A 17451-nucleotide genomic window follows, 5' to 3' on the forward strand; every position below is an offset into this window, starting at 1 on the left:
TGAAGATTCCTTTGTACGTATGAATTTCAAATTTTTTTTGCACCAGGTTAAACATGCCTTTTAATTCCATTTTCTATGAACTTTCTGAAGCATCCTCGTATAAGAACATGTATCAAAGAAATGCACCAATCAGTCTTACATTTTTCTTTTTCTTTCTTTTTGTAAAAAAGAAAAAGAAAAAGGCTGTTGGTGGTCACTAGTACCTAACCGTTTTTACTCCGTACTGCCATGAAAATGACACTGACCCTGAGCTGTTTTCTGGAGTCCCAAGACCGCTCCTAGTGGGCTTGCAGCCTGTGCCAGCCAGGAAGCTGTTCAGGTGCCACTCCCCTCAGCCCTCCATGTGCCACGGTCAAGTTGCCGTTCCTGCCGTTCCTGCCATTCCTGGGTATTTAGGGGAATTCCAAATGAAGGATCACCTTGACAGGTGACATCAAAGGCTGCTTGTGTTAATGTCATCTCCCTGAAGCAAAACCCTTGTACGTTACACACTGGGCAATAAAGCCACACGGCTGACAAAAACTGCCTGTTGGGGTTTGCTCAGCGAGTACATCTGAAGCTAAAAATCAGGCTTGCAATCCCTGTCACTGCTCTCCTGCCGCATTTACTGAAAGCTGGGCTCAAGGGAGTTCAGGGAAAGGCAGAGCAGGAACGAGCGTGTGGATCTGAGGCTCGGCCTTCAGCAGTGGGCTGGGAGAGTGACACCATCTCTGTGGGTGTCCGGCATCCAGCCTTGTTGCTGCCACCTGCTCCCGACACAGAAGTCATGCCGTCAGGGTTTAGGCCAGAGTGGGCTGTGCAGCCGGCTTCCGGGGGGGTGCCTCCCTGGCTCTACCACCCATAAACCCTGCGACCTCAGACACATCCCTTCCCTGCCCTTCCATGTGGGTGCCCTAGGACTCGCCTCACCACGTTGGCAGGAAAATGAAATACCTGGAAAACTCTTAGCTTGGTTCTCTAACTCCCTCATTATTAGAAAAACTCTTAGCACAGGGCTCAGCCTGCATAATTCATTCTCTGTCTTTGACACAGGAATTGCAGGGAAAAAAATCATACACAATTAAGATGGTTTTGTGAGAGATGCAGAATGGATACAACCTGTGGGGTGGACCCACTTGTCGAACCTCCGACCCACAGTTCCTAAGCGTTGTTCTTAGGTTCTGTCTTAAGCCAGTTTCCTCCTCCCCCCCCCCCCGCCCCCGTTGCAAGTTGCTATGTGCCAGAGGTGGACTGTCCACCCAAGGGTGCACAGGGCCTTCAGAGCAGGCCCGCCCAGGACAGGCGGCCCCTCAGAGCCCCTCCCTGGGTGGCAGGACCTTCGTCCCCTTTCACGCTCCTGCTGCTCAGCTTGCATTCTGTCTTTCTCGCCTTCGTCCTCATCCTTCTCTGGCCAGACCCTGCCTTGTCTCCCTGCCGCCGGCCCTCCCATCCCTGCCAGCTCCATCAACACGCGGATCCCAGTGGCAGGGGTTTCTGTTTTCCCCACGTGGCCCCATCTCCCACGCTAAGAAGGAAGGCCCTTCAGTTCCGAGTTTGGCCTGTTCCACACGGTGCCCTCTCACTTCTTCCAACACGAGGGTAACCCACTCAGGGCCCACCAGGTGCTGGGACGGCCAAAGCCGTGCAGAAGCCACAGAACCCAACAGAACGGCCTGACTCCTGCAGCGTCTGCTGTCACAGAGCAGTGGGTCATCTTCAAAGGGTTCTTTAATTTTTACGGATGTCCCCGTCCATAAAAATAAGCAAAAACGAGGCGGGCATTGTGTGGTGCAGCTGGTTAAGCTGCTGCTTGGGATGCCCGCGTGCCACATTAGAGTGCCGGGGTCAAGTCCTGACTTCTCTGCTTCTGATCCAGCTTCCTGTTACTGCGCCTGGGAGGCAGCAGAGAATGGCTCTGACGCCTATGTGGGAGGCTTAGATGGAGTTCCTGGCTCCTGATGCTTGCCTGGCCCAAAACCCACCTGGTGCAACCATTTAGGGAGTGAACCAGCAGATAGAAGATGCTTGCTTGCTCGCTCGCTCGCTCTCGCTCTCTTGCTCTCGCTCTGTTGCTCTGTCTTTCAAATAGATCAAAATAAAAAAAAATTTTAAAAGAAAAACAAGCACACACAAGCATTCTACAAACTAGCCTGAACTCCGTTAGGGTGTCTAAAGTACCACGGGGTGTGTGTGTGTGTGTGTGTGTGTGTGGAATGGGTGCCGTGTGATTTGGAAGGCAAGGCGACCCACATTTTGGCTGTGGAATGTTTCTAAAAGCCCTGAGGTAACTGCACTTTTTTTTTTTTTTTTAAACATTTGAGAGCTTTCCCGTTTCCTCACGAGATCCCCGCGTCTCCCCTACCACCTCACCTTCTGTTTGCCTTCCTCACACAGGACCGGAGCGCCCCCCAGCCCTCATCCCTTCCCCCAGCAAGGCCTCGCTAGACACCGCCAGGCAAGTGGGCCAGTCTGCATCGCCCAGGGGCTCCAGGCCCGAGTCCCAGGGCAGCTCTGCAGCCAGGCTCACCCTGGAGCGCAGCACGTCCCCAGGGGGAGCCAGCTCACCCCACAGCACCTGGAAGGCGGCTGCTCCCCAGGAAGTAACTTCAGCTCCGGCCCTGCTGTCCCCAGACCTCAGCTCCCAGGAGACGACGCCAGGTAACCTGAGCAAGGCTGCGGGAACCACAGGACAGCAAGCCCCGGAAGGCTCCCAGGAGGCTGCAGTGTGCGACGGCACAGACTCCCGGTCAGTGAGGACACCACAGGCCAGCCCGCCCCTGCCGCTGACCCCCGACAAGGCCAACAGCCATGGGGATGGAGTCTTGGGCCACTGCTGCCTTCTAGGGAGCAGAGAGAGCCCCGTCACAGACATTGACAGATTCATCAGGGAGCTGGAGGCTTCCAGAGCAACCTCCCAGTCCTGCCCTCCAGGGGGACCTGAGGGCCCCCAGGGCGGCCCGCCAGCTGGAGCCACAGGGGGCAGTCCCCCCAATGCAGAGCCAGTCCCAGGCGAGCGGACGCCCTCCCCCAGGAGGGTCTGGGCTGCCGGGCCCGCCCCGCCCCGGGAGTGGGCCTCCCAGCCTTCGGTTTTGGATGCAATCAACCCCGACAGACATTTTACTGTGAACAAGAACTTCTTGAGCAACTACTCGCGAAACTTGAGCAGTTTTCACGACGACAGCCTCTCCCTGTCGGGCCCGGGCGACAGCACGGAGCCGTCTCTCTCCTCCATGTACGGGGACGCTGAGGACTCGTCCTCGGACCCCGAGTCGCTCCCTGAGGCCTCGCGGGCGCCTCCTTCTCCCAGGTCTCCTTGCGAGGAAGAGACTGCGGGGTCGGAAGAGGAGCAAATCGAAATCTGCTCCGCAAGCCGCGCCCCCGCCGCAGCACCGGCAGGTGCTCGTGCGCCCTGCCCCGCCGTGGCCCGGGTGCTGCCCCTGAAGCCCAGTGTTCTGAGCGCCTCCGTGGAAGGCCCGTGGGAGCGAGGGGCCTCGCCCTCGCAGGTCCCCAGCGCTGCCCGGCCGGGCTCCCCCCCTACTTCACAGCAGCACCAAAGTCACACAGACGTGAGCGTTTCTCCCAGAGCCCCGGAGGTCACCGGCGGGAGCCCGGCTGACGCTAAACTCGAGGGACATTTGCACGACCTCCCCGCCGCACCCAGCTCCCCACACATGGTAAACGGCTTGGAACGTGACCTGCTGGGTGCCGGAACCTCAAATAAGCAAGAAGCCCCCTCCGGTGTGGCTGTGCCGGAGACTGCAAACCGACACTTCGAGAATCATGGCGACTTCCTGCAGAAACCCAAACTGACCTGCAGGAGGCCCGTCGTGGCCTGGTTTAAAGAAATAAACCGAAACCACCTAGGTGCGCACCCGCAGAGCAAGGCCGAGAAGGAACCAGCCACGATGCCGGCCAGAAGCCCCGAGTCCAGAATTCTGAGCTTCAACCACAGGAGGGGGGCTGCTGGGCCTCACAGCCCCCCTCCACTGAAAACGAACCTTGAACCTAAGGAGCCGCCTCGGAAGAGCTCAGTGGAAACCCTGTGGAGCGCCTGTCAGAAGTCCAAGTGCGGGCCCAGGCTGAAGGGGCTGGGCGGTAAAAGCAAGAGCAAGGTGGGCTCCGATGGCACCGCCAACAGCTCTGCCAAGGACCACCGGAAAGCCCTGCTTTCCCCCCCGCCCGCCCACAAGGTGCTTTCCAGGGGAGCATGCCAGCGGCTCCTCGGAGCTGACCACGAGGGGCCCGACGGAGCCGCCGCAGCCTCCCCCCAGCCTCCCCGGGCGGCCGCCGGGCCACTGAAGCTCTCAGCGTCGGACTCGAGCATCCAGGCCTTCGCCCAGCCCCTGACCTCTTCCGAGACGACCCCCATGGCTGCACACTCAGACCCCAGTGGAGGCTCCCCGGCTACCCCCAGCTCTTCTAGGGGTGGGGAGGAAAGCCAGGCGCCCCGAGCTGACCCCGCGCCAGCAACTGCCACCGTGTCCGCTGCAGGCATCAGACACAGCAAGCAGCACGTGGAGAGCCACACGGACCTGGCCTCGGACGCCACACAGCCCAGAGCAGCTGGTGACAGAGGGAGCCGAGGAGTCGCTGGCGATCCCCCGGGGGCCCCCGGCCAGCTACAGACAGCCGAGGTCACTTCTGAAAGAATACCGAAGGGCCCGTGTGGTGACAAGTCAGCTGCGAGGGACCGACAGGGAGGGCTCTCGGCCCAGAGCAAGAGTCAGGACAGGAGTGAGACCAGACTCTGCCCCAGTCACCCAGCCTCTCCCATGCCTCGTGCCTCCCAGGCGGAGCAGGAAGCACAACCATCGCTCACTGTGGCCAAACCTGCTTCCCCCTGCTCCCCACGCGTGCCTGCAAAGACGGCAGATCCTTCTAGCCAGGGAACCCCGAGCCAGACGCAGGACTCCCCAGGGACGCCCCACAGCGGCATAGCCACGGGCCCTGCAGGGGAGGACCCCCCCTACTTCTTGCCCAGGCCAGCAACCAGGACCTATTCCATGCCGGCCCAGTTCTCCAGCCATTTCGGACGGGAGGGTCACTACTCCCCGCACAGCCCAAGGCGCTCCCCTCGGGACGGCCAGGTCCCCGAGCCACAGGCAGCCAAAGGCGTTGTGCTCGGCCTGGCTAACGGACAGGGCGTGTGTGGTGCAAAGCTGCTCCAGGAGGCGTCCAGGGGCCTCCCGCCAGCAGACGAGGGGGACGCCACCGCAGGCCGTGAGACCAGGTATCTGGTCACAGACAAGATCAAAGTCACCAGAAGACATCATCACTACTACGAGCAGAACTGGCCCCAGGAATCTACCTCATTTTTTTCCGTGAAGCAGAGGATCAAGTCTTTTGAGAACCTGGCCAATTCTGACCGGCCCGCAGCCAGGTCGGCGGCATCCCCGTTCTTATCGGTGAGCTCCAAGCCTCCCATTGGGAGACGGTCATCCGGCAGCATTGCCTCGGGGAGCCTGGGCCACCCCGGAGACCCAGCAGCAGCAGCAGTGAGGTCGCTAAGACGCAGCCTGAGCTCCTGCAGTGAAAGCCAAAGTGAAGCCAGTGCCCTCCTCTCCCAGACGACCAGGTCCCCATCCAGCGTGACGCTGACCGTCTCCCGGCAGACCCTGCCGGAGCCCAGCAACAAAGACCCCGATTCAGACCACAAGAAATCAGCCAGTCCTTCGGGCATCCCCACTGCAACGGTGACCCCGGCCTCGCCCATCAAGAGGAACAAGTCCTCTGTGCGCCATGCCCAGCCCTCACCCGTGTCCCGCTCCAAGCTGCAGGAACTGCGAGCCCTGAGCATGCCCGACCTGGACAAGCTGTGCAGCGAGGGGTACACGGCAGGGCCCACCACCGTGCTCTTCAAAACCCAGCTGGAGATCGTGCCCAGGAGGGCGCTGGGTGCCACCGCTGGAAGCCTCTCAGACCGGGAGGGATCTGCCGCCCCTTCGAGTCCTGGCGAGCGTGGAAGGGGGGCCTGTCCAGGAGGAAGCAGCCCTACAGCCGGGGAGCCTGAGGCCCCCGCTTCAGCCAGTGATGAGCAGGACACCACCCCGGATCCACCTCGTGGAAAAGGCTGGTCGGTTAAGTGAGTATCTGCCTTAGTTATTACTTATTTACGAAAGAGGCAGGGAACCACAGGAGCTCCCGTGCGTGGGTCCATTCCCCAAACGCCCACGCCACGAGCCGGGAACCCCAGTACCTGAGCCATCACTGCTGCCTGCCAGGGTCTGTGTTAGCAGAGCTAAAGTACCCCAGCATGGGACCTGAGAGTCTTAACAGGCGTCTCCGCCACTAGGACAGGACCCTCCACCCCATTTATTTATTATTCTTATAGCTCTTTACTGTTTCATGAGGTTCTTTACCCAAGATCTGCTCACGTTTATATCAGCGTCTGAGAGGTGATTTTCACCTTTGTAAACTTGGTTTTATTTATTAATCACTATTTGAAAAGCAGAGAGAGACCTTGCAACTATTGGTCCACTTTCCAAACACCTGTAATAGCAAGGCCTGGGCCAGCCCAAAGCCAGATGTCCCATATGGGCAGCAGGAACCCAACCATTTGAGCCACCACTGCCACCTCCCAGGGTGCGCATTAGCAGGAAGTTGGAATCGGGAGCAGAGCAAGGTCTCAGACAGACACATGGGTTAGGAGACGCAGTCCCTAACTGCTCCGCCACACACCTGCTTCCTCCTCCATTCATTTAAATAACCTTGCTTCACTTTGGGATAGTTTTAGATGAATAGGAAGGTTGCAGATAGTGCAGAATGCCCCTGGGCCTCTCGCCCAGCTCTCCCAAGTGTTGACAGCCTGCATAGCCACAGTCCCTTTGTCTGCACGTTTAACACTACTGTTAACCAGCTACCAGCCCTGTGCAGATCCCGCTGAGATCCAGCAGTGTCCTTTTCCTAATCCAGGCTGGCACACTGCACTTCGCCCCCTGTGTTTTTTATCGTCATGACTAGAAAAATCAAAAGTGCCTGCAAGGGAAACATGTTTGCAAAATGTCACCCTAAGAGAAGGTGGCACCCAAGTGACAGCAACACATGGGGCAGGGGCGGGCTCACTTCAGGGAGGAGCTGGGCCTGAAGGTGGCTGCAGTAAACATCTTTTATGGTCTCTCACTTGAGCCTCCATATTCAGTGCTTATCAGAGACATGCTGGGCTCTGGCACTGGGCCCCTAACGTCTGGAGCTCTCCGAAGCCACGGCACTGCCACGCCCAGTGAAGCTCGTTCCCATTTGGCATCCAGGCTCGCTGGATGCGTCTGGAGTGGGAGTTATGGCCAGAGAGAGCAGGAAGACCAGGAAACCCCTGTCACGAAGCGAACGAGCATCTGAGATGCATCTCTGCAGAGGGTCAGCCCGCTGTTCTCACCGCCATTCACCCATGTGTTTCTGTCACTTAGTTTGGATCAACTTCACGTCTCGGCGGGGGACCAGGAGAGAGTTCAAGCCGTTTTGTCTTCAGTGGGGTCAAAATCCACTGTCCTAACTCTCCTTCAGGAAGTGAAAGCACACTCAGAGGTGAGTGAGGCGCCGCGCACGTGGGAAGGTGAAGCCGTGATGGGGCTGGTGGCCAGGTGTGCGCCACCAGCTCAGCCAGCGCAGGAGGGGCCTCCGAGAGTCCTGCAAGGGCTGCCCTGGGCCGCGAGTCCACAGCTCAGGTGGCTCTCGCTCCCCTTGCGGCTGCTGGCTTCAGAAGCCAGGCCTGGTCTTGAACATTCAGTGCCCCAACTAGGGTCACTGCGGTTTTAGTCGCCCAGCAGCAACCGGTTACCGTTCTCCGTGCCCCACGTTCACAGTTTGGCCGTAGAGGGTCATCTGCGGAACTGGACACCTTGGAAATGCTGGAGAATGACCATGAGGAGTGGGGACATAAACTAGCCACGGGAGCCACCTGCTGGTGACAGAGAGTTAGGTCCCTGAAGCCTGAGGTAGCAGTATCTGAATCTCAGAGGGAAAGACCAAGGAGAGACTTAGAAATAGCAAAAGCAGTCTTTAAGATGTATCTATTTATTTGAAAGTCGGAGTTACAGAGGGGCAGTGGCAGAGAGAAGTCGGTCTTCCATCCACTGGTTCATTCCCCAGTTGGCCGCAATGGCTGAAGCTGTGCTGATCCAAAGCCAGGAGCCTCCTCCAGGCCCCCCAACATGGGTACAGGGGCCCAAGACTTTGGCCATCTTCCGCTTTCCCAGGCCATAGCAGAGAGCTGGATCGGAAGTGGAGCAGACAGGACATGAACCAGTACCCATATGGGATGCCAGCACTGCAGGTGGTGGCTTTACCCACTATGCCACAGCACCAGTCCCAAAAAGTCTTTTTTAAAATATTGGATTCATGGCCAGCGCCATGGTTCACTTGGCTAATCCTCTGCCTGCACCCCAGGTTCTAGTCCTGGTTGGGGCACCGGATTCTGTCCCAGTTGCTCCTCTTTCATTCCAGCTCTCTGTAGCCTGGGAGGGCAGTGGAGGATGGTCCAAGTCCTTGGGCCCTGCATCCACATGGGAGACCAGGAGGAAGCGCCTGGCTCCTGGTTTCGGATTGGCACAGCACCAGCTGTAGCAGCCATTTGGGAGGTGAATCAACGGAAGGAAGACCTTTCTCTCTGTCTCTCTGTTTAACTCTGCCTGTCAAAAAAAAAAAAAAAATGGATTTCAGGCCTGGTGGTGTGGTGTGGTGTGGTGGGTAAAGCTGCCACCTACAGTGCTGGCATCCCATATGAGTGCCGGTTCTAATCCTGGCTACTCCACTTCCCATCCAGCTCCCTGTTACTGCACCTGGCAAAGCAGTAGAGGATGCCCCAAGTGCTTGGACCTCTGCTACCCATGTGGGAGACCTGGAAGAAGCTTCTGGTTGAGCTCTTGACTTTGCTGTCATCTGAGGAGTGAACCAACAGATAGAAAATCTATCTCTTCCTCCTCTCTCTGTAGCTCTTCCAAATATGAAGAGTTTTTCTTTTTTATTATTTATATGAAAGGCAGAGCAACAGACTGGTTTACTCCCCAGAGGCCACAGTTCTCTGGGCTGGGCGAGGCTGAAGCCAGAAGCCTGGAACTCCATCCTGTCCTCCCATGTGGGTGCAGGGACCCAAGTTCTTGGGCCATCTTGTGCTGCTTTCTCAGATTAGCAGGGAGCTGGACTGAAAGTGGAATAGGTGGCACTCAAACAGGTATAGGACACTAGAGTCGCAGCCACTGGTCTCCCAACAGCGTTTCTTTAGTGGTAATGCTGGTGGATTACAAGTGTCATCCAGGAATACTGCTTCAGCAATTGAGCTCTCGCCCAGAGGAGCCGTGAGGTTTCTGAGCTAAGCAGCAGCCTGGGGATCTAAGAAGCTGGGTGGGAGCTCAGGAAACAGGGTGGATCGGAGACCCACAGCATCCATTCTGAGTCTGAAGCCCCCTGGGTGGGTCTCAGGATTGCATGCACAGAGGATGCTTTGTCATGGACTCATTGAAGAGGAAGCCAGCACTTCTGACCTGCGGTCACGGTCTCGGTCTCGCCCGGGGACTTTCAGTCACAGTGGCACGGGCCTTCCTGCTTTGCCAGGCCCCTTCTCCTGATGTTTCGGTCTTAGATAAAATGTAAAAGGAGGAAACCAAGAGTCGCAACCAAGCTTACACGTACGACGCACACTGTCAGGTGTCAGGGGCCACGGAGTGGAGAGGGAGGGAGTGTGGACAGGATGCTGAGTGCTGCCTTTGTTTAATGCTGATTCACCACTAGGCAAGTGCTTTGCTCTGGGGCTGAAGGTCACCCGTATTAACCAGAATGCACCTCTCTTTCCCTTTCTTTTATTTATTTTCTTTGAAAGGCAGAGAGAAAGAGACAAGCTAGACAAAGGAAAAGCTTTTTCATCCATAGATTCATTCCCCAAATATCCACAACAGCTAGGGCTGGACCAGGAACCTGAAAGTCACTCTGGGTCCCCTACGTGGGTGGCAGGAACTCAAGTACTTGAGCTGCAGCCCCCAAGGGTGTGCATTAGCCGGAAGCTGCATGGGAGCTGGGGCTCAGGTATCTGGTACAAGATGTGGGCATCCCAGGCTGCACCTGAACCACTGTGCCAAACACCTGGCCCTGTTCTTGTCTCCTTACGGTCTTTAGTTGACTTCAGAGAGGAGCCTTGAGTGGAGACATCCTCACTGCTGTCTTCTCACCAGACGTTTCCTGCCCTGCTTTCCCCAGAAGTGTGGTTTCTAGGTGCTAAAAATAGAAGCGCAAAAGCTATTTCCTATGGTGCTGTGAGAGAGGGAAGGGAGACCTTCTGACTTGCACGTGCCCAAACCCTGAAGCGTCCTCTTCTCCCAGCTGCTCTGGTGCCCCAGTGCTGTCCCCAGCTTCTCCGAGGGGCCACATTTGGCCTGACCATCAGCTGCCGGTGCATTTGTGTCCTCAGACACCACTGGAAGAAAATAAAGGTGAAATGTGATGGTAACATGTTCTGGAATGCACGAGAGTCCCACTTTCAAATGTCCTGTTTCTCTGCACCCATAAGACATCTAAATATCTAAGAAGTACTCATATTTCAGCGTCACGTTACCCTTCCCCCAGAAGCTGGGTAACAGTCATGGACGAAGCTGTGTGTTTCCATTTTTGTTTAGAGAAATAGTCATCGTCTTTCTCTCCATGGGTCCATGACTAAGCCAGTTATGAGGGTACTTCATAAAGTTTCTGGAAAATGGAATTAAAAGGGCAGTTTATTCTGGACCAAAAACATTTTGAAATTTATACACATAAAGTCTTCAAAAGCTTTATAAAAATGCATTTTATGAAAAAAAGTACATGGGTGCCAAAGGTTTTTGCACCAAAATAAATATCTTTCATTCCCGTTTTCCATGAACTTTCAGAACTATGTACCTTTGGATGGTTAAAGGCACCCATGAAATCAACATCCAACCTCCCCAAGTTCTACAAGACATTCTGGTTTCAGCATATGGGACGCTGGTTTGAATGAACATCTTTAGAGAGATTTAAAATGAGTCCTATGGGCTTACCAATAGAACTAAACACATTTTTAAAAATATCATTGGGGGCCAGCAGGGTAAGCCACCACCTTCAATGCCAGCATTCCATTTATGAGCCAGTTCAAATCTGGACTGCTCTGCTTCCAGTCCAGCTCCCTGCTAATACACCTGGGAAGGCAGCAGAAGATGGCCCAAGTGCTTGGGCGCTTGCCACTCACGTGGGAGACTCAGATGGAGTTCTTGGATCCTGGCTTTGCCAGGCCCAGCCGTAGCTGTTGCAGCCATTTGAACGAGCACATAGAAGGCTGTGTCACTGACTTAAAGATGGGCTTCTCACTCCAGCAATCAAAGTTGATTTTCTGTCCATGTTTCGCTTTTTCTCATCAAACCAGTCCTTAAGGTTTGTTAGATTCTTTTCCTGTTGCTGTTTGAGAACACCTTGAAGTGATAGAATAAAGTCACCTGAAACTTAGCAACACAGATCTTTAAACACGGCTGAATCGTATCTGGTGTGTAGTGAAGGAAGCCAAAGTTCATGGTACTCAGCCCGGCTAATCTTTCACTTTAAAACCCTTGGTTCCAAGCTATGTATCACTATGTTTGGGACACAGGACCGTCACATTGTTTAATCCTAGGAGACGACTAAGAACGCTGCAGTCTGAATATGGGTTGACAATTCACTTTACCATGTTCTGTATTAAGTCCAATAACCCAAGCCTGGAGAAAGGGGGAGTGAAGCACTGGGCCTTAGTGTGCTTTTGTCCTGCCTCTCAACACCGTCTGCGGTCACTGACACTGGCTTTGCTAATTGTAGACCAAATGATTCCCTTTGTGGTCAAATTACGCGCTAGAATCAGATTTGGGAAGACAGGATGTGGCACCCCAATGACTTGAAGACTCAGGAATTCCCAATCGACCCTACCCCATCCTGGTTCCTGTCCACCTACGCTGTGGTTCTCCAGCCCCGCCCAGAAGGGATACAGGATCCGGTGACGTGGGGCTCCTCTGACGATTCTCGGAGAACTGGACAATCACGGGTCAGAGGCAGATTCACAGCACAGCTTCCTTACTCTTGGCACAAGAAATATAATTTTTTTCTGCCTCTTTTCACTAGAATAAAGAAGATGTTTGCTTCATAGTCTTGAATAAAAAAGAAGGCTCAGGTCTAGGATTCAGTGTGGCAGGAGGAACCGACGTGGAGCCCAAATCAGTCATGGTGAGTGACGATGCCATGAAGCTGACAGGAAAACCTTCCTTCATCAGCCTCAGGATTCGATCAGCGCACAGATTCCTATCAGTGGAGTCAAAGACTGCTGGATTTTGTTCCCTACTCCCAACAAAAAGAAAATGGGGAACATAGTATGCTAAAGTGTTACTGATAACTTTTTTTTTATTTTGGGATATAGGGGCTGGCACTGTGCATAACGGGTAAAGCCATTGCCTGCATCCCATATGGCTGCCAGCTGGAGTCCCGGCTGTTCCACTTCCGATCCAGCTCTCTGCTATGGCCTGGGAAAGCAGTAGAAGATGGCCCAAGTCCTTGGGCCCCTGCAGCCACATGGGAGACCTGGAAGAAGCTCCTGGCTGTGGATCAACCCAGCTCTGGCTGTTGTGGCCTTTTGGGGCGTGAACCAGCAGATGGAAGACTTCTCTCTCTCGACCTCTCTGTAACTCTGCCTTTCAAATAAATAAATAAATCTTTAAAAAAAGAAAAAAGATCTTCCATTCGCTGGTTCACTCCCCAGATGGCCATTAATAGAGCTTCATCCAGGCAGGTCTCCCAGGTGGGTGAATCCCAAACATTTTTGCCATCTCCCACTGTTTTTGCCAGGCAATTAGCAGGGAGTCTCTCCCTCTCCCTGCTGCTCAAATAAATAAATAAATAAACCTTAAAAAAACAGTACAGATGCTTGTACTGACATCTGTAATTCTGTGCCCTACACTGTATATGTGGTTTTGACAAATCAAGTATTTGGTTAACTTACAAAACTTGCAGTAGAAAGTTTCTTTACCAAGCCAGTGTTGTGGCGTAACAGGTTGAGCACCCCCAGCAACACCAGCATCCAGTATAAGCACTGGTTCGAGTCCTGGCTGCTCCACTTGCAATCTGGCGTTCTGGTTTTTTTGTTTGTTTTTTGTTTTTAAGATTTACTTATTTGAGAGGCAGAGAGAGAGGTCTTCCACCTGCTGATTCACTCCCTGAAATGGCCACAACGGCCAAAGTTGGGCCCATCTGAAGCAAGAAGCCAGGAGTTTCTGGGTCTCCCAAGCACTTGGGCCATCTTCCACTGCTTTCCCAGGCCACAGCAGAGAGCTGGATCAGAAGTGGGGCAGCTGGGACTTGACCAGCACTCATATAGGTTGCTGGCACTACAGATGCTGAACTTACTATGCCACAGCGCCAGCCTCCCAGCTCACATGCCTGGAAATACAGCCAAAGTCCTTGGATCCCTGCACCCACGTGGGAGATCCAGGCTTAGGCCTGGCCCAGCCCCGGCCATCTGGGAAATCAACTGGCGGATAGATCTCTCTCTCATTGCCTTTTAAAAGAAATCAATTTAAACAAAAAACCAAAAAGCTCCTTTAGTGTGGACCTGCAGTCACTCCCTGGCGTTGACTGGAGTCCTGTTGTCCCCTTCTGTCTCGTCCCAGGTTCACAGGGTGTTTTCTCAGGGGGCGGCTTCTCAGGAAGGGACCATGCGCCGAGGGGATTTCCTTCTGTCAGTCAACGGCACCTCACTGGCCGGCTTAGCCCACGCGGACGTCGTGAAGGTCCTGCACCAGGCACAGCTGCACAGAGACGCCCTCGTGGTCATCAAGAAAGGGACCGAGTCCCCCACGGCCAACGGGAAGGGGTCGTTATGCAAAAAGACCCTGTCCCTGGAGCCTGGAGCCGGTAAGACGCCCGTTCCTCGGCCAGCACGGTGCGAGCAGCTGGCACACAGAGCAGATTCTGGCTGAACATAAAGGAAAACGCTGGCTAACTTCTGGGTCAGAAAACTTGAAATGTTAAGTCCAGTGTTGTTGGATGCTTCTTGTAGAAGCAGTGCTACCCTCATAAGGCTGGGGATCTGGTGTTGCAGGGACAGACGGTGATGCGTGGCAGCATCACCTGCGATTCCCAAGGGTGATTCCTGTCCCCACTGAGACAGGCACTCCCAGTGTGCGGCTTCCCAGGAGCAGTCGGGGGCTGTGTTTGTGTGGGGAGCAACTGAGACTAGGCTAAGTTACTGGAATTAAGACTTATTCTATGCATCTGCTCTCCCACAATATGGGGCTGGGGAGGAGTAAACTTCTACGCAGCTGCCTCTCACCAACTTGACAAACTGCAGGAGCTGATCCTGCTCCTGATTGGTGGAGAGCAGCGTACTCGGCGTGTGGGTAGCAGAGTTGGGATTGGTGGAAGAGGACTATAAAGGAGGAGAGAGACAACATGCACCAGGAACATCTATCTGAAGGAACACCTGTGCAACCCCCGAGAGAGCCGGCCGGCGGTGTGCCGCTCCCCCGCGGAAGTGGGGAAAGTGGCAGGGGGAACCCCCCTTCCACGGAGGTGGAAGGGTCGGTAGCCAACCCGGGAAGAACCAGCAGCAAACCCGGGGAGGGCCGAGCAGACGAAAGAACAGCGCAGGGTCCTGTGTCGTTCCTCTGCGAAGAGGGGGAGCGACATGTTTGCAGGAGCACAGCCACAGGGCAGCTCCCTGCGGAGCCTGCCTGGACACTGGGCGCAACGATTGTTACGGGGACATCCAGGCAGAGGGGAGCCTGTGGCACCAGGGGGCATGATGAGCAGCCGTGTTGTTTCTCTCTGCACAGGGAGGAGCGGAGCCGCCCACGGGGCCCTGTGCGTTGAAGTGCTGAAGACCTCGGCGGGGCTGGGACTGAGCGTGGATGGAGGAAAGGCGTCCGTGTCTGGAGATGGGCCCCTCTTCATTAAGAGAGTCTACAAAGGTAAGTGCTGGACAGCTCAGGCCGCCTCCTTCCACGTGTGTCCCAGTGACAAGCACAGGCCTTTAAAATAGATATGTATTTCAAAGGCAGAGTGAGAGAGAGGTTTTCCATCTTTTCCAATGCTTACAACCAGCTGGGTTGGGCCAGGCTGAAGCCAGGAACCTGGAACTCCCTTCAGGGCTCCCCCATGAGTGGCAGGGATCCAAGGACTTGGCCCATCCTCCACTGCTTTCCCAGGCCATAAGCAGAGGGCTGGATGGGAAGAGAGCATCCCCATATGGGATGCTCGCGCCACAGGTGGAGGCTTAGCCTACTACACCACAGTGCAGGCCCCAGGCGGTCTTCCAAAGTCTCTTCAGCTTCTTGAACAATTAACGTAACTGTACCAACTATATGACATATGCCAATATACAATCACTCTCACAAATGGATCAGAAACCCACTTAGAGAATATAAGAGTATATCAGCAAATAGTAAAGTCCATTTTTCTTGGCTAAGGGTTGCATTTGTTTGTAATGATCACATAGTGACCCCACAGCGTATTTTTAAAATCAGTATTAACAGGAAAAAAGTTTTTAATGTACATTTCTATTTTAAAAAGCAAAAACCTCCAGGTGTCTCTTGGCAGAAGTGCCATATTTTTAAGAGACTTCCCTGGTGCTGGAGCTGCTGAGCTCCAAACATCTATTAGAAAAGATAAAGGGGTCAGCTCTGTGGCAGAGCTGGTAAGGCCACCACCTACAATGCCAGCATCCCATGTGGGCGCTGGTCCGTGTCCCAGCTGCGGTTCCCTGATCCAGCTCCCTGCTATGCACCTAGGAAAAGCAGCAGAAGACGGCCAAGTACATGGGCTCCTGTACCCACGTGAGAGACCCGGAGGAGGCACCTGGCTCAGCTGTGGCTGTTGTGGCCATGTCGGGAGTAAACCAGCAGATGGAAGATCTCTCATTCCCTTTGACTCTGCCTTGCAATTAAGTAAATTCTTTTTTTTTTTTTTTAAAGTTTGATGTTTAAAGGATTTCTTTTAAAAGATTTATTTATTTATTTGCAAGGCAGAGTCAGAGCAGGAAAGACAAGTCCTTAATCCACTGGTTCATTCCCACAATGGCCAGGTTGAAGCCAGGAGCCTTCCCCGGGTCTCCCCAGTGGGTGCAGGGAACCAAGCACTCAGGCCATCTGCTGCTGCCTTCCCAGGCACATGGGCAGGGAGCCTGATCAGGAGCAGAGCAGCTGGGCCTCGAACCAGTGCCCATGTAGGATGCAGGCATCGCAGGCAGAAGCCTAACCCGTTCTGCCACATGCCAGCCCCATAAATAAATCTTTAGCAGTCTCGTTTATCTTTTTTTTTTTTTGTTAATTACCTAGGTTGATCAGTCTATGCTGTATGGCGTGTTGAGAGAGTGCACTGGTACTCCACAAAAACATAAAAGTAGCACATTAATCTAAAAAATAAAAATTTTCTTTGAAGAGTAAAAGAATTACATATTCTCCTAAAGCCCGTCCATGAAAACAATAGGTCATTATCTTTAACGCCCTTTATGAAAGGACACTGTCACTGGTGCACTTGTGAAACTATTTCTCCCTTCCTCAGGATGCCAAATAACTCAGCAGTACACTAAGCCACAAAGAAGGCAAGTGGCATAAAAACTGGAAATGTACGAGCGCAATTTGCCATTACTGGCAAACTATGTTTTTCCTGACTGGAAGAAAAAAAATTAAAATAACCTAATACCAGGCCAGTGTAAGTAGTTCACCAATGCAGGTGAATTCACAGCCAGCACACAGGAGCCACCACCACTGTAAAATGACTTCATGAACATAAACAAAAACATGGCTGTTTTAGAAAGCACGTTGAGTCATCACGCACCGTTGACGACGGGGACAAATCCCATACCGTGGTTGGCTGATTCTGCCTTCGTGCAAACACCATTGAGTATCCTTGTGCAAGCTAAAACAGACATCACTGGGGGACGTCACCTCTGCAGGGCAACTGTCATACATGCAACAGCACTGACCACGGCATCACTGTGTGACACCTGACTGTACAATGTTGATGACATGACTCAGAGGCTGAGCCCATCTAGAAGACATCTGCAGTGAATTTAACCAGCAAACGGTTATGTCCAGAAAGTGTAGAGAACTATAGTTCAATAAGAAACATACAAAATAAAGAGAAAATTTGGGTAAAGAAAGCAAATAGAAAATTGACCAAAGTTAAAACCTAAATGCTCAGGAAACACAGGAAAAGGATTTCAACCTTAAATTAGTTATTGGGTGGAAATTACAGTAACTATTCGGAATCTGCTTTGTAATTCATCAGGTTGGCCAGACACAGCTCTGAGGATGCGGTGGGGAAAGCGTGCCATCTCTCTGGTGGAAGGAGTGTACCTCCCACCCAGGGATATATCTGGTTGCGCTCATTAAAATGCAGGCTATCAGACAATTTAAATTTCTGCCTGTGGCCAAATGATAGATGATATATATTCATAAAAGGGAAGGTTATATAGCAACCAAATAAATAAATCAGGTGTTTAACTGGAACCAGCACACAAACAGG

At 53.6% G+C, this 17451-nt stretch overlaps 1 protein-coding gene and 1 long non-coding RNA gene across 13 annotated transcripts in view; one reads left to right on the forward strand and one right to left on the reverse strand.

The window, feature by feature from the left end:
* The window catches only part of PDZD2 (PDZ domain containing 2), a 405849-nt gene that overhangs the window by 383658 nt on the left and 4740 nt on the right, over window positions 1–17451 (forward strand). For all 12 annotated transcript variants that reach the window (XM_017344664.3, XM_051853842.2, XM_070056619.1 and 9 more), the window contains 5 exons: window positions 2374–6061; window positions 7383–7500; window positions 12058–12159; window positions 13596–13839; window positions 14760–14894. In XM_017344664.3, coding sequence (XP_017200153.3) covers window positions 2374–6061; window positions 7383–7500; window positions 12058–12159; window positions 13596–13839; window positions 14760–14894 — 4287 coding nt within the window. The remainder of the gene's footprint in view (window positions 1–2373; window positions 6062–7382; window positions 7501–12057; window positions 12160–13595; window positions 13840–14759; window positions 14895–17451) is intronic.
* Window positions 9759–12062, reverse strand: LOC138845175 (uncharacterized). The gene is made up of 2 exons (XR_011381990.1): window positions 11162–12062; window positions 9759–10381 (listed from the first exon to the last, which is right to left on the reverse strand). It is a non-coding gene; the product is annotated as an uncharacterized lncRNA (long non-coding RNA).

The sequence above is a fragment of the Oryctolagus cuniculus genome, chromosome 14, assembly GCF_964237555.1.
Source record: "Oryctolagus cuniculus chromosome 14, mOryCun1.1, whole genome shotgun sequence".
In the NCBI taxonomy this organism is placed as follows: domain Eukaryota; kingdom Metazoa; phylum Chordata; class Mammalia; order Lagomorpha; family Leporidae; genus Oryctolagus; species Oryctolagus cuniculus.